Source organism: Schistocerca piceifrons, chromosome 1 (assembly GCF_021461385.2).
Source record: "Schistocerca piceifrons isolate TAMUIC-IGC-003096 chromosome 1, iqSchPice1.1, whole genome shotgun sequence".
NCBI classification, from domain to species: Eukaryota; Metazoa; Arthropoda; class Insecta; order Orthoptera; family Acrididae; genus Schistocerca; species Schistocerca piceifrons.
In genome coordinates this window covers 166,890,321-166,908,297 of record NC_060138.1, presented here as the reverse complement: position 1 = coordinate 166,908,297, position 17,977 = coordinate 166,890,321, and the positions used below count along the sequence as shown (strand labels likewise).

Here is a 17,977-nt window from a genome sequence, read left to right as displayed (position 1 = left end):
TATGCCTTGTCTTTCTACCTATTTGATCCTGTCTTCCGCAAAAAATTCATCTGTCAAACCTAGCCATTCGTCTTCTATCATAAACCTTTCCCTTGTTTCACTCCAGCGTTGCCAAATGCTCCCTCTGAAATTCTCAAAAACCTCTAGTTCTTTCAGTTTGCCGGGTTACATCTCATTAATTTTCTACCTTGAGTCCACATCTGCCCCTGTAAATTACTTACAATTACATGTCTTACAACTAATTTGTATTTCATACGATGTTAATATATAGTTTTGAATACTTCATGATTTCAATTATTTTAAAAATCATTAATTCATTAAATCGTATGTTGTACTGTAAATTTTTTTTACAATTACGTGTTAAGCCGTAAATGATGCATTGTAGGTGTTTAATTTGAAAAGTTCTCTAATTTTTTTGTTTTGGTAGTTAATTAGCACAAAATATCCCGCCTTAGGACTTCATCCCCAGGTTAAGCCGAGGAGTCTGTAAAACGACAGTACGGCTCTGGTGAGTACACATGACCCAGTTGAGACCAGACACTGACAATTGACAGTTCGGCAGATGGCGATGGAGAGAATCCAGCAGAGAGTCGCGGCAGCTCGCCAAGGTTTCGCGAGGTCTAGCAGATACTTTTCTTAACTGCTTCCGCCAGAGCGGCGCTATTTCTGGCCCTGCTGCGCTAATGGCTGGGGAACAGCGGCGCGCTCGGGCTGTGGCGCACTGCACCCTGGTCGATAGCGCAGCCGCATCGAACCCAGGACTGCGACGCAGACACCCGCGGCTGAGCGACACTGCTGCTGCGGTGTCGTGCGCCTTCCGATTGTCAACCGTGGTGTTTCCGAACACAGATAATATAGCCGTGTTTTTCCCGACCCTGATATGAAGCCGCACCAGGAAGTTGCGGGGTAGGGGGGGATCTCTGCCGACTGTTTTGTAATCAGAACAGCCCTTCAAATTGCATCCAGGTGTAGAAACGGCTATGCACATGGTACACAGATCTTGTTTTAAGAATATTTTTAGCTTCCTGTGTTAACATAGCCATTTTTTAAATTAATGGAACAATTCTTAACGAAATTCTGTTGGGGTATAATCGTGCAAATGAAAAAGTATGTGAGATTCAGTATTGTACGAATATATTATAAATGAGAAAGTTTGTGTGTGTGTGTGTGTGTGTGTGTGTGTGTGTGCGTGTGTGTGTGTTTGTTGCACAGGCCCGCTGAAATATCTGGACGGATTTAGATGAACTTTGTCATTGAGAAAGCCTGTACCTTGAATTAACACGTAGGCTACCTTTTATTCTGTTCCCGCTGTATGGCCAACGTGACTGCTGTTCCCGTGGGGTGGGTAACGTGACTAAAAAATTTATAAAAGTTAACTATCAAATGAATGCATTCAGTTTAGCGAAGAGATTAGTTTTTAATTGTTTTGACAAATGAAATAACTACGTACGTAAATCTAGGACAACAGAAATATTCCTGTAGGACAAAATCAACACTAAGATCCGTAAAAATGCGGATGAAAATACTTCGCAGCACTTACAATGTTTCAGAAATGTATTGGGTTGTGATACTGCCAGGATCATTTAAATAAGATTCAAGGATAAATATTGTCCACAGCTCGTGGTCCAGTGGCTAGCATTGGTGCCTCTGGATCATGGGGTCCAGGTTTGATTCCCTGATTTTTGGAACACACTGCCCGGGAACTGGGTGTTTGTGTTGTCCTCATCATTTCATCATCAGCATTCTTGACAGTGGCTCGATTGGATTTTGTAAAAATTGGTCTGTGTATAAATTGGAACTTTGTGCAGGCGCTGATGACCGCGCAGTAGGCAGTAATGCGCCCCACACACAAAAAAAAAAGATATACGTTAAAAGTGGCAGGTATTCATCTGGGCACCCCATGTTTTTCATACAGGCTGCTCAAGGTTGACTGCTTACTTGTATTTAGAGCCAGAAATCTCTTCATAGATGCAGAAAATGGTAAGCCACGGAACATTATTTATAGAGACAAATTACAGTAGACTTCTGGTTCTCCTTAAACACCAAGACACTATTATGATCTTTTCTGTGCTAGGCATATCACAAACCGTTGTGAGATTATTTACTCTCTTTCCTGGCACATTTTATAATTTGCTACTCAGTCAAGCAAGAATTGCACTGGCCATAGAACTGTGTACACCTGCCGGCTGCATCATTTAAAGTAGTCAGTGTTCTACTTCCACAACCCATTTTTCAGCCAGTGTAGCAACGTAGTTCTTGGACACCGAGGACAACAAACAAAGAAATAAAGCAAGGAACGTTGTCCCTACTATAGACATAGATAAGAATCTAAAAACTAATTCTCCCAGTAGGAACTGAGAAATGTACATTATGTGAATTTATTTAAGAACAGAGAGGCTTATTGGGCTAAATTAAGCAAGAAGTTCAGCATCTTAGAAAGCAGAGGTCATGCAGGCCTTAGAAACTGATACGTAAACATCAAACGACTGTGCTGCTTCAAAGAAAGCAGAAGAAAACAAAATATCATTGAAGTAATCTATTCCAGTTGTCTCAAGAAGTAACATGATAGACTATGGTGAAGCAAACAAAACTATTCGGAAATATTTATGTGAGTGTGTGAGAAATTAGGATGAAAATTTGCTAACAAAGATATCTGATCAATATAGAAAGTATGAAGAAAGCAAAACAGAAATTTGTATTAGCTGTAGTTAATACACTTCTTGTCACCCTGGCAACCAAACTATTAACTTGGGGGATATTGTCCCACTCCTCTCTCAACGTGGTCTTCAGTTCTTGCATGGTTTGGGGACGGGGTATTCGTTCAGAAATATGTCTGCCCAGAGCATCCCAGGCATGTGCTATAGGGTTCAGTTCTGGGTAGTATGCAGACCATTCCATATGTTCAGTATCTTTACTTTCAAGTGTGTTGGATACCGCATCATTCCTGTGTGAGTGGGCATTGTCATCAACAAGCAATCCGGGCCTACTGCACCCCTAAGCAGATGGACATCATCCAGAGTAATCTCCCTGCAATGTCACTGTGCTGTAACGATAGCTTGCACAAAGCTATGCAGCAGTGTTCAACCATTGTGTATAATGCCTGTCCACAATATAATGTGCAGGCCATACTGATGACGTTCATGAACATTCTGTGGCATGTAACATGTCTCCACACTAACTCACTAACTGGTGACTAGAATCATTTACCACAGTGAAGCAGGATTCATCAGAGAACATCACTGTGGGCCATTGTTGCTGACCCCAACCAAAATTCTCCCTACACCAATGGACTCTTTCTCGACAATGACTTGGTCGAAGTGGAACGTTTGGAGAATTATGAGCAAGGCCTTCCAGCTAGCTCAGGATTTTGATAACCTAACACATGAATTGGACAGAATTTGGCACAATATCTCTCTTGAGAACATCCAACAACTCTTATCAATCAGTGTCTTGCCGATTAACTGCTTGCATAAGGATCAGAGGTGCAGCAGTGCATTATTGACTTCCTCAGTAAAGGAAGCTGTTTCTCTTTAGTAAATTTTCCAATTTTTCTGAAATTATAATCATTTGTTTGTCTGTACAAGTGCATCCCATCTACTGATTTCCATCCCATTCCTTCATGTTCTTTTTGTGTGCAATGACAGATGGTGAGGTTTGATTGATCAATGCAGTTAACAACTTGTAGACAATAGCTAAATACTGAATCCTTTCGCCCAGAGTGCTAGTCAAGATAGAATCACAATCATTAAATCACTTTGCTGTCTCACTCTTAGATCCTTGATTGCAGTTTTATGTGGCTTAAAAAAAATGTTCAAATGTTTGTGAATTCCTAAGGGACCAAAGTGCTGAGGTCATCGGTCTCTAGACTTACACACTACTTAAACTAAGTTAAACTAACTTATGATAAGGACACACACACACACACACACACACACACACACACACACACACACACACACACACACATATGACTGTATGACTGAGGGAGGACTCAAATCTCGAGCGAAAGGGGCCTTGTCTTCCTGAAGCATTCAGTTTTTGTCTTATTTAAACTGTTTATTTCTAGCTTAAATAATCTCTGGTGAACTGCAGACTGTTACTTCAGTTCAAGTAAATTACAGCATTATAATTCATTCTTCTTTACTTCCTGTTTGGATTGTCACTGTGTTGTTGAGTGGTGTCATTTATCAAATGGTTCACTGACAATGTGTAATTATATGTTGAAATTTGGGGCAAAGGAATGCAAACGTTAAGTACTACTACGCCGAATAAGTTAATCCTGTAATTTCCAAACAAGGAATTAAGTTTTCAATAACAGCGCTTCTACAGTGGTAGAGTAGAAAGGCGTTACTACAAAGTTTTGTTTCTGTAAAGTGTGTGTCATAAAAAGGTGACTTATTTATCACTTTTATAGACAGCAAATATGATTTACCGGGCTTGACTTGGACAAATTATTTCTGTTGCAGTCCTTCCAGGGCAGCCAAGGAAGGGCTTACCTCTTCAATTCAGTGTAAGTAAAAATGAAATGATTGAGTCTTTGTGTTTCTAAAAATACTTTTAAGCAGAGTAATCTTGAAAAAAGTCAGATAATCAATACTTGATGCTGAACTGTGCGGGACAGTAGAGACAAAGTAGGTATTTCATATTATTGCGATACGCAGTTTAGTATTACACTTAAGTACATCCTTCTGTAAAGTGCAAGCTTGACAATGTTTCAATAGTTGCCTATTACGGGATTAAGCTTTGGGATACAATTCATTAAAATGAAATACACAACTTTAACATGAAAAAGTGTAAAAGAGAATTGGTGAAACATTACACAAGAACACAAAGCAAGATACCTGCTTTTATTGAAGATAGTGAGTAAAATACTTCACTTGTATTTTTAAAGATAACGTTTTTCTGCACAAATGGTGAAAAAATCAAAATTCCTTCTTTAGCATAGTCATTTCATATTGTTATAGATATGCTGCAACCCACTCTGATTATCTGTATATACTGATATTTGAATCAATTCCAAGAAGTTTTATCTGTTTATCTGGAATAAAATTTTGTTCCATTGGCTGATAGTGTACAAGATGATGAAAATTACTATTGTTTATAGAAGCTGTGGTGGTTAAAGCTGTTACACTTACACCTTCTTAATTCCATACTTTTCAAATCTGTTATATTTTAAAAATATTATGCTCTATGTACATTGAGATATCTTGCTCATCATCACTGTGTCAAATGAGCTGCATGCAGGTGTAACAATTGTAAATACACTATCTGACCAAAGGGGCTGGATCTGTTAGTAAACATTAATATGGCTTGTATTTATTCTTCATCTTTATGATGGCTTGACCTCTTCTGAGGACACTTTCAATGAGTTGTCTGAAAGTTTGTGAAGGAATGGCAGCCCATTCCTCCTTAAGGGTTGACATTGGAGAAAGTAGTGAAGTTGGAGCCTAGGTCTGGAGTGAGATCAACGTTATAACTCATCACAAACATATTCCATGGGGGTTCACATTTGGATTCTACACATGCCATTCCATTTCAGGAATATTATTTTCCACGAACCACTGTGTGCTTTATTGCAGGAGGCTTTACCTTGCTGATACAAGCAGTCATCGACTCCACTGTATTCCTCTACTGTACACAGTACACAGTACTGTAAAACATGTTTATGTCCTTTAGTATTTAGTACTTTCGTAAGTGCAGTAATGGGACCGCAACCCATCCACGAAAAATGTAGCCATATCAAAACACTACCTCCTCCCTACCTCAGTGCTGACACTACATGTGATGGCAGATAATGTTCTACAGTCATTCACTAAACCAAAACCCTTCCATCATATGATTCATTGCACCAAATCACTCATTTACAATCATTTTATATCCAGTGGTATCACCCTTTACACCACCTCAAGTGTTGCTTTCCATTGACTGAAGAAATGTGTGGCTTATGAGGTGCTCCTCGCCTATTGTACTCAATTCTTTTTAACTCACTGTGTGCAGTCATGCTGGATTGCTGGCAGCACTTTGAAATATCTTTGGAATGAGTTGTAACATTGATCTCACCCCAGACCCACTGATGTCATGCAATTTTTTACGATAACGCTCCGCAATGCTCAACAGTCCCTGTCTGTTAGCTCATGACGTGTATCTGATCTTCCTTCATATTCTCACTTCACAGTTGAATCATCAAAAGTTGACTTGGACAGCTTTAGAAGGGTTGAAATGTCTCTGAAGGATATGTTACTCAAGTGACATTAAATGAATAGCCATGTTCGAAGTTGCGGAGGTCTTGTGACCAACCCATTCTACTATTACTGCGTCTCTGTTGGCAACAAATACTCCCCACTCCCTTTTGTACCCTCAGACCTGCCTCTTGTGATATATAATGGTCAATTCTGCATTACATAGGGATATCCAGATACTTTTACATCTGACCAACAAAAATATTGAAAAAAATTGCTTTGCATGTAGGACTTAACTGATTTTTACTGTTTTCCTGTTTGCTTGGTCTAGGTGAATCACATTGCTTAAATATTTGAGTTACTGCCTTGTGGTAAATCACATTTGTTTCGTGCAGTGGCATTGTCTTAATGTGTAATTTTCACATAGTTTTCCTGCTTCTTTATTTTATATAGTGTAGTATTATTCTCTCTCCAGTACATTTGTGCTACTGTTGGTTCTCTGCAGAAGATACATTTACAAATATGTACTTACAAACTGCTCAGCTAGAGGTTTGAACCACCTGCATATCTGCAAACATGTGTAGGATTAAATTCAAGAGGAGCAAGGGGGGGGGGGGGGGGGGGTGGGACTTACAAACCTAAAAAAAATTACTTTACAATAAGATAAAAAACTACCTCCTGTACAAAAGGCACTCGGTGACATCAAAATGTGCTACTGTGTAATATTCAGCACCATGCTGCTTCAGCCTGTGTGTTGCAACACACTCGGATTTTCCTTTGCATACTATTCAAAAGCTGCTTGAGGTATTAGCCCTGGAACCTATCCTGCCATCTTTGATAGCAATCCTCCTGATGTTATCTAATGAGTGATGAAGGGCCACGCAGTGATGCACTCCAAATTTGAACTGTTCCCAAGCACGTTTAATTGTATTCTGTTGGTAGATATCACAGGCTATTTAATTCATTTCTTTCCTGTCTTTTGGAGGAAGGTATACATGATATTGGCATAATATGCTTGTGCATTGTCATCTTGAAAAATGAACCTATCACCAAAATGTTGATTGTAAGGGTGGCCAATATAGGTCAGAGGATCCAATACCGATACTGCACAGCCTTAAAATTATGCTCAATAATGCTGAGAGGAATCAAACATCTGTACATGATACCGGCCCAAAACACAACTGATGTGGTGAACCTGTGGGTCTGTAAGCCTGAGATGTACGTTAGTACCTCCACACACTCCTGTGATGATCATCAGGTGTCAGACAATTCCTAAACTTGTTACTGAAGAGAACCTGATGCCACTGATCAAAGTTACATTCTTGACATTACTTTGCCCACCTTCTTCATGTACGATACTTTTAGAGGGCTTGACTGCTATTTACAATGGAGATCTAAAGACTAAATTAATTGTAAGGAAACAGTTGGATACTATCTTTGTTGACGCGGCCCTCCCAACTGCATTGAAAAAGGCATCACGCAGTTCTATTACACTCTCCTAAAGGCATCTAGGAAGTAGAGGTCATCAGCTTTTGCTGACAACCTCTACAGGGCATGTATGTTCAGTGTTTCCTGTCTGACAATACTGGAATATAATGGAATAGTTTCAATGATGTTGTTGCATTGTATGCAGATCCACTGGGCTACTTCCTGTCCTGACAACCTTTCTTGCTATAAAGTGACATAGTGTTCATGGTCTAAACTTGAAATGACCCTTTGAGACAGGTTAACATACTGAGTAGTGAACATTCTACCACTCACACTACTGAAATGCACTGAGAATGTAGCTGTACTTCTTGGGTGCACACAGAGATTTCTTGTGATCAACATAGTATAAAGAAAGAAGTTTCCAGTCTTCATAACAAACTGTGCAAGTCATGATGATGACAAAAACTTATTTTTGAAAATTTTGTGTTTGATTACATATGAAATACTCTTTGTGCCAAAACTGACTTTTGCATTTGTTGTTCAGGGTGAATGTGGGATGCGGCCCTGCAGAAGAGAGAGTCCTGCTCACAGGACTCCATGCTGTTGCCGATATATACTGCGAGTGCTGCAAAACAACACTGGGGTGGAAATACGTAAGATAATTCAACTAATATCTTTTTAATAGAAAAAAAGACCACAAAGAAAAAGCAATTTTCCAGTAATTGTAATGTAAGTGACAAAACAGACAGCTCATAAATAGACTTTTGCTGTACTGTAATAGTAAGAGCAGGTATATTTTTGAGCACATCATTTGCAAATAATAACAGATATTCATATTACAATTTTTCATAGTTAATAACATTATTGTCAGAAATTTAATTCTAATTATGAATTCATCATGCTGCAATATGTTGCTTCTCATTTCCGCCATGAGACAACAGAACAGGTTGTATGAGAGTTGTCCAGAAAGCAAAGAACTTTTTGGTATAACTAAATAAAAGCAAAAGATATTAGTGTAAAACTTTATTTACAAAGTTACAGTACCGTACTCTATTTTGAAATATTGTCGCAATAATTCTCAAGGCACTTATTGTAGCATGGGACTATTTTTTTCAGTTTCTATGTTGTACACTTGTAGTGCCAAAGATTTGACCCAGAATGTCACTGTTTGTTTAATGTCTTCATTGTTTGTGAACTGGCATTCTTGTGATCGCTGTGCTTGGGGATCAGCAGTTGGTGTGGTAAAATCATTTTTTACACTCTGAATGATCCTGATAATTCATGTTACAAGAAACTGTATTCTCTGCCTGGGAACTGGGTGTTTGTGTTGTCCTCGTCATTCCATCATCATTATTTGTGACAATGGCTGGACTGGAATGTGTACAAATTGGACTGTGTAAAAATGGGGACATTGTATGGGCACTGATGACTGTGCAGTTGAGCGCCCAACAAACTAAACAACATCATCATCATCATCATCATCATCATCATCAAATTGTATTCCTGTTTTAGCTTGAGAGCCTCAGACTGTTTCATTCTTGCATTGCTTTCTACAAGTGTTTGCATTCAGTTTCCCTGAACCATTCCATAACTGAAAATTTAATCATAATTATTAAATGTGTAAAGTATTGTAATTTACTTGGTTTTCACAAATGGGATACAAATGCAGTCTGAATACAGAAATCTTATTAATTGTTCTGAAAAAACACTCAGTGTCATATTCCACTGATCATGCAGTCTACAGTTCTGTATAACCTGACTCTTACTGCTGTGTTTTGCATAGCTAAGATTGGTAAATAATTTAGGAGCTACAGCAGTGTCATGAATAGGATATATTGCTGCTCACCATGTAGAGGAGGCATTGAGTTGCAGAGAGGTGCAATGAAAAGGCTGTTAAATGTTTAATCCTTCAGTCAAAAATGCCTTCTTCAGAAATTGTGCACGCGCACACACACACACACACACACACACACACACACACACACACATTTGCACAAGCAAAACTTGCATACTCGTCGCCACTATCTCTATACCCTGTGACGAGACACTCTCTCTCTCTCTCTCTCTCTCTCTCTCTCTCTCTCTCTCTCTCTCTCTCTCTCTCTGTGTGTGTGTGTGTGTGTGTGTGTGTGTGTGTGTGTGTGTGTGTGTGTGTGTGTGTTGTAGGAGACCTTTCATCCAAAAGATTAAACATTTATCAGTCTCTTCATTGTGCCTATCCGTGACCCCACACTGCCTCCATATGGTGAGTAGCGATCTATCATTTTCGTAATATTAACAATATTATGCAAAGGACAGATTTCTACTTACGTGAAGGTGTCACACTGAGTTGCAGGCAGGCACAATGAAAAGACTGTTACACATTTGAGGTTTTGCCCTGAACCTTTTACAGAAAGGAAAATGCACGCACATTTACACAAGCAAGCACACCTAGACTCAAGTTCCACCTTAGCCTCACACAGTGCTCAAACTGAAGGCCCCCTACTTTTGAACTCTGATCATGGCGTACATAATTCCCACTGAATACCCTAGTACCCTCAGATAATTTTCCCTCTTGATGGACTAGTAACGGTACATATGTTCAATGTCAGAGAAACTGAAAATCCTAAGTCCGTGGTACATTAACAGCAAATTTGATGTCCCTCCACAATTTCACAAGCTCTCATATTTACAACAGTTGTTCAAAATGGCATCCCCTAGCATCAATCTGGGCTTGGAATCATCACACAGAGTTTTGTCATACCCTTTCTAATAATTCAAACAACAGCAAATTGTGTTGCAGGCAGAGAGAATTCTTGCCAGATGATCCTATTCAATCTCAATAGGTAACTCGTAGACAAAACTTTTCACTTGGTCACACAGGAAGCAGCAAGTGGGATAAGATCAGGTGAATATATTGGCCATGAAACAGGACTTCCTCTGCATATCCTCTGTTCAGGCTTTTCATGGAGTGCATTCACAAACCTGCAGTCCAAAATGAGATGGAGCTCCATCATGTTGGACATTTGGCTCACTCATTTCCAGGCCAAGCTCCCTTACCTCTGATTGATACATTTACCCTTCTCCAGCATCCCTGAAAGTTTGTCACATCATTGAATCATCCTGTAAGTAATATTCGAATACACTAAAGATAAATGGGCTTTGTAACCAGAGAAGTTGTTATCTAATTACTGTATCTTCATTAGCCAAGTGCCCCTGTGGTAACATACATTTTCCTTTCTTAAACTCCAGTTTTCTATAAATTATTAAGGGAAACATAGTTTCAGAGAAATTGATGGACTAAACTTGGAGGTGAATGAATTTTTCAGCAGCAAACTTTGTTATTGCACTTGCTCAATGATCATCTGGTTTATGATTAGCTATTACCAAGCACATAGCTTTTATTGTGGGTATATTTTGAGTATTAGGAGACCTGCTTGTGTAGGTTAATGTGCAGCATGCAAACCTGTGACGAAGAGGTGTACACCAGGCCCAGATCAAATTCACAGTGTGGTTTAAGGATTGTTGATCTGGTATACTGGGCAGCTTGTCTGTGATTTTTAGGTGGTTTCCCACATTCCTTAAGGCAAATGTTGGGGGCTGTTCCCCAATTGCCACTTCATAAATTACAAGGAACACAAAAGTTAAAATATGATTACAAACTGGACAAAGTTTACGCAATTTGCAGACTGATGGCACACTCAACTTCTGTCCCTTTTACATACATACATACATACATACATACTTGACAAGCCATGATATGGTGCCTGGCAGAGGGCTTGTAATATTACTAGTCATTCTGTTACCAGTTCCACTAGCAAACAGAACAAGGGGAAAATGACTGTCTACATGCCTCCAAACAAGTCATAATTCTTCGTATTTTGTCTTCATTATCCTTATGCAAAATATATGTTTGCAGTGCAGAATTGTTCTGCAGTCAGCTTCAAATGTCAGTGCTCTAAACTCTCTCAATAGTGTTCCACAAAAATGCCATCCCTCCAGGGATTGCCATTTGAGTTCACAAAGCATCTTCTGGTCAAACCTACCACTAGTGGGGTTAAGAATGGGTTACACTATTGTTTTATACACAGTCTCCTTTATAGATGAGCCACACTTTCTTAAAATTCTCCCAATAAACAGAAGTTGACTATTCACCTTCCGTACTGCCGGCCTGAAGTGCTAGTACCATTTCACTTTGCTTTAACCCTTCAGTTAACTGAAGACTATGGTGACGATAATGACATGTGGCCACAGCATTAAAATAAAAATAAATTTCCCAAATTATAAAAAACAGCAGACACTACAATGGGATGAATACTAGGGAAGACATTACATGTATTAACATGAATATGTCTGGATTATTTCCAACTCACAAACAAGTAACATTTTTAAAACTATTGACCTTCTGCATTTCAGTACTGGAAAAAGATAAACAAAATATTTTTGGATTACTGTTTTTTGGGAATCATATTAAATAATGCATTACTCATACTAGATTTTCTTTACTCAAGATTTTTCTGAATGGTTTCAAACTCCTTTTCTCTCACTCCTCCTCCTACCTTCATGATTTCCGCACCCTGAAGCATACTGTAGCTTTTTAATTTTCTTATTTAGTGCTTTTCTCAGTTTACCTGAAGTTAGGAAGATAATTTTTTCTCATGCCTCCTGAGATACTTGTTCCTCTTTCTTTTCTTTCACAGCAGCTGTCTCATACTCAAATAATCTTTTGTGTTGTTCATCTTTTTAATCTCTTCTTCAAGATACCTTGGGTTTTATTCTTCTTTTTGCTGTTCTTCTAATAAGAGTTTTTTCTTACATTCTTCCTTCTAAGCATTATAATTCTATGTGGTATCTCGCCTGCTGTCAGTGTTCAACACATTTACTTGCGAAGTAATGTATTCTTACCACATGACTCCTATTCCATAACTAATGTGTAGTATGACAATTGCCAACACTGTAGAAAGAGAAAAAACATTTCAGTGACCAAGCAGGCAGTTAATAATTTTGTAAAAGAAATAAATTAAAAAATTGGCTTGAGAGAGTTTTGAACACTGCCCCTCCACTCGGCAGTCCAACACCATGACCACTTAACCATGACGCTGCGGCTATGTAAATATGCTCGATGTTATACTTGTTAAGCTTGGACCGTAAAAGTCTGCCACAATGTGCTACCAACTGATAGCACTGAAGTGAAGTCCTAGTTGTGTGGCAAGGGCTATCTCTGCACATCATAAACCATGCATGTTGTTTATCAAAACCGTATATATTTGACCCATAAGGCAGTTACGTCACGTGAGTTGTGCATGCGCAGAATCTCCTTAAAACATGCACAAATGTAGGTGTGCTCATGACCCTGATGCCAAGTTTCACGGAGTCTAGAGGAGCACTGGTGCAGCAGATTTAAGTGCCATATCTTTCAGATTGCAGCATCTCTGTTACGATCAACAGCATTCAAAGAAAAATAACCAATAAATATGTAAGGTGTCGAAAGTTAGGGTAGTCATGTGCTCTTATGCTCTTACACAGCAGCAGCCACTGCTTATACTGGAATATCATTGGTTTGAATTTAGCATTATGGCAACAAGATGCAAACACAATTTAATGTTTGAAAAGGACATGATGTAAATAAACAGTCTGAAAAATCAGGCACCGTGGCTGACAATACAGTGAGAAATAAAGGTCCCAGGCCAAATATATTTGTTCCTGAAACTGTCCCCACAGTCTCTGGACTTATTCAGCAACATCTCAAGAAATCTGTATGAAGAACTGCAGCAGGGACTGATTTGAAGCGTTCAAGCAATACTGAGAAACTGTCTACACATATTTTCATTCAAGATCCATTAGTTCACACACATACCGGCCGTGTAACAAATGAGATTGAGAACCAGATTCTCAGAATGATTGATAATGACGGATTTGATGTTGGCTGCATCTGCTTTGCACTAGGAGCCCATTTGCAGCTGAATGGGTTTGTGACTAAGCAAAAATGATGATTTTTCGGTTCCCGTTAGTGCGAAGCAAAATCACAGCAATCTCCCAAAGTTACTGTTAGTGTCATGGTGTACAACAGAAACATTATCAACCCTTTCTTTGTTTGTGAATCGAAAACTAATGGATACTACATTGCAGTTTTGGAACAATTTGTCAATACACATCAAGCAGGGGAAGATCGACCAGACACGTGCAAGTAAGATGAGGCCCAGTCACATCACACTGAACAGATGTTGTGTGTTTTTGATGAATACTATACTTCAGGAGTTGAATCTTTACTTTGAATTGCCCTGAATTTACTGGTGGACATGTGGATTGGGCTCCATATTCACCAGATGTGACTCCCTGTGACTCTTTTTTGTGGGACACATTGAAAGACACTATCTGCTTAACTGTCGCATAATATTGGAAAAATTTAAATCATTTATGTTTGGCATTTTCTCTTGAGGCATTACGAAATGTCGTAGCATATTTTGTTGTTCATTTGTGCTATTTCTCTACTGGTAGTGGTGGACATTTGAACTATACAGCATACAGTGCCATCTGTTATCAGCTTTTTTTTCTGTGTAAAATTCTTATAGCTTCTGTGATAAAATACTGTGTGTTGCATGCTTCCATCAATTTTTGTTTTCATGTTCTTTAATTTAAAAGTCATTGTATCTTTTGTTGCACACATTGTCAGTCCTTCACTCAGTAGAATGTATTGCTTGATGTGTACTTTTCACCTGTCTTTTTTTAAAAAAAAATAGTTTCATTAGTCTCTCTGACCCTCTTGAACAATTTTGTGTTGAACAGTAGTATTCGATAGCAGTAAACACTATATTGAGTTTCTTGTTTATTATTTCTTGCTAAATGCAAGTATGCTGTAGCTCCTGTTCCTTGGACATGCGCAGAGTTATTTGTTCAGTAGTTACAAAGATTTTTTTTTTTTAATGTGCATAACTAACTGGGGAGTGTGCCAAAATGGTATAATTAAAATCTCCTGTGACCTGAACAGGTCCTTACAGTGAGTATTATTACTGTATTTGGTTGTTTTCCTAATTTCCCTTTTCTGTAGTCTGAAAACTGTACTAACGTTTTGTGCAGAAAAGCATTCCATTGCTAAGAACTGAGTTAAAATACCAATAGAACTTAACTGTAAGGCATTGGCTGTTACTCACTGATGACAACTTCAAGGGCATCTAATTCTGATCTTCTTCTGTTTGTGAGTAACTTTCGTATTGACACTGTTTCAACTGATAATACATACATATTTCTAGAACTTTAGTGTATGCTATGCAAATACCAACTACATTTAAATTTCCAGTGTCATTTTTTCCTGTTCAGACTGAAATTTATGGCATTTGTTTTATGTGCAGTGTAGCAGTATTGTAAACTTTTGTGAGGGTTTCATATACTTTCACTGCAAGGAGACCTCTTATTCTTCCAGTGGCTATAATATTGCAGTCATCAGTAAACATAATTTTATCCCTTGTAATTGAGTTTCACTGGAATTGCCACTTTGGATGAACACAATGCTGGGTTTCTCATATGAAAATTGAATAAACATGTGTAATGTACATGAGGCATGCCTTACATGATCCACAGGCAGTAGTTCACACACTACTCTTTCCTTTCTTGTTAAAGTAGCACACATGATAAAGAGCAGAAAAATGTCACCTCATTATTAAAGTTGATTTTAGTTTGCAGAAATGCAGCAAAACAATGATAGTGACAAGTGAAATGCATTTGCTGTTATAACTTCTATCACATGCCTTGTATTAATGTCTATATCATGTAAGGTTTTGTGTGATCTTAAGCTTCTCCAGCGAATCAGTTGTTTGTATTGCTTTTGGGTGTTTGTATTGCTGGGTGCAATCATTTACAAAACATTCCATGAACAGTTGCACATCCTAGAACAATACAAATATATAATAAGTTGTTCTGCATCATTTTTCTGTTTTTTTGTTCCAGGAACATGCTTTCGAATCAAGCCAGAAGTATAAGGAAGGCAAATACATCATCGAGTTGGCTCACATGATAAAAGAAAATGGTTGGGATTGAACAACAGTTTAGCCCGATGTTGCCTCATGGGAGGCTCCCAGATTGTCCCACACTGCATGCATGCTTGGATGATCTTCTGTATTGTGAGAATTTAATTTGTGTTGAAAACCAGAAGAATAGAACCAGTGAAGGAAATGAACCATGACATTGTGTGGTAACACACAAGACTCCACACATGTGTGCCTGCACCCAGTGGTGTTAGCAAAGAGAGTGTACTGAAAGGAACAGAAGCGCTCTTCTTGGTCTTAATAAAGAAGAAAGTAAAAGTAAATAAATGTTACAAGAATGTGCATTCGACATCGACAGAGACAATTATAAGATATGTGTTACTTGATGAACAGGCTCTAGAGATAAGTTACAGATTTCTATGCTTAGTTTGCACTGTTCATTGTTTTTATATCTATAAAAGAAAGCATTAAATGTGGGAGTCGGTATTAGACCTATGGACGCAAAGTGAAGTCCACGTTGTTTTATCTATTGGGTACCTGGCGGCAGAAGGAAGCGGAGCCTCATGCATCCGCAGAGATCTGAAAAGTTATATTATGTACTTACTGTGTGCCAGGTGAGGCGATGGCCACTGACTGCACGCTCGGCTGTAGTGCTGAGGCAGAAACTGCTTTTCAGTTTGTGTGAATTAAGTCTGACAATTTGCTTACTGATAATGTTTTCTCCAGATATGCAGTTGTGGACTTTACCATTGCAAGTTTAGCTTGATGTGATAAGTGGTGGCAGTCTTATCTTTTATTTGCATCAGAGTGATCTTGATTAATATATACAGTTGTTGGAGAGTTTGGTTGATGAATGCTGTGAGCTTTTTTTGACACTTTAGACTTAAGTGTACTTAAGGAAGAAAATTCAGTTTAAAAAGCTTTTAATAATTTGAATAATCATGTCTCACTTTGCTGCAGAAAAGAGAAATTGCCATCACAACTCTTTTTTGGTAACCCAGTCTAGTCTTTCAGTCTGTGCATTCATTATTATTTCCCTTGTATTAGATAGTATTTGTACGAATTTTTGTTTTTCTTTATGTCCTCTTTTTTTTCTTACTTTCAGTCCTCACATGTTTAATTTGGAGGTAGTTCAGGGGTAGATATCATCTTTCCAGAATACAGTGAAAACACTTACACTTTGAACTTCATCATTCGAATATTTTCTTTCTACCGATTTCATGTTGACATTGTCAGATGAATGGAACATTTTGTTTCTTTGAATTTTTTTTTTAAAACGTAAAGGAGCGGAAAAAATGCGTAATATATCCATCCATGGAATTTTGATGATGTCAGTACCGATTATTTTCTTTTTATCCTAACAGTGCAAGTGATATATGTGGAACAGTTTTTCAGTGTCTTTGATACTGTAACATGTGATAATCATTTTATCTGTGAATTATTTGCTCCATGTGTGTACCAATGTGTAGACTGCATAAACAAAGGCAGAAATAAATGTGATTGAATTTGATATTAATGACCACATAATGTATGTTTTTTTCCTTGATAATTTTTTATACATTCAGTTCATAGTATTTTCAGTTTGAATAGTTTTATAACAAAACATGCCATATTTTTATGTATTAGTGGTAAGTTAATTTTATAATCAATATGCTAAATCTGCAAAAAATAGTAGTGCTATCCACTTTCATTAGGAAGCAAATTAGCATGTGCATCATTGGAGTTTTTAAATTTGATATGTCTAGAAACTAAGATACCTGTGTGTAAATGTGAGAACTGTCTTAGGTGATATTTTTAGTTTTATATACTGGTACTTGTATTCCTAATTTCTTTTTTCTTTCGGAATTTGCACAAGATGATATAGGGCTGAACTACATGCATACATATTCTACATTTTCTTACAATACAAAAATTGTGTCACTAAACTTATTTTCTGATTTACTTATAATGCTGGATAAAGAGTAGGATTGTGTGTGATCGAAATGACTTTCTGTTAGTATATTTGTATTTTCACAATTACATTTTCCTAGGATTCCCTTATATAGTATAAATGTGAGAATATTATTCAGAAATATCTGTACACAAATGTTATATTTTGTATGTATCAAATGCTATGTTCTAGATTCTAACTCTTTAAAACTGGTAATCTAACCAGAAAACTAAATGAAATAAATTAAAGAGCAATCTCAGTTACAAAATCTGAAGTGTTTTATTAATACTTGTTTCACAATTGAATTTTCCATTACAGGTTCCCCGTTGGTGAAAATGAACACATTTACCAATTTTGTTTTGACTGCACAGTTATACAGGGGTTGGCCAAAAATATGGGAACACCAAAAACAAAACATATTATCATACTTTATACAGTGTGCTAAACCCACTGCCATTCAAAACATCTTCCACTTGTCT

The 17,977-nt window shown here is 37.8% G+C and overlaps 1 protein-coding gene across 5 annotated transcripts in view; it reads left to right on the top strand.

The window, feature by feature from the left end:
- LOC124784187 (protein yippee-like 2) overlaps window positions 1-17,766 on the top strand; it is a 627,503-nt gene extending 609,737 nt beyond the window's left edge. For all 5 annotated transcript variants that reach the window (XM_047254081.1, XM_047254082.1, XM_047254084.1 and 2 more), the window contains 3 exons: window positions 4,467-4,510; window positions 8,152-8,260; window positions 15,531-17,766. In XM_047254081.1, the coding sequence (XP_047110037.1) occupies window positions 4,467-4,510; window positions 8,152-8,260; window positions 15,531-15,620 (243 nt within the window). In that variant the 3' untranslated portion in view covers window positions 15,621-17,766. The remainder of the gene's footprint in view (window positions 1-4,466; window positions 4,511-8,151; window positions 8,261-15,530) is intronic.
- Window positions 17,767-17,977: the final 211 nt, after the last annotated feature.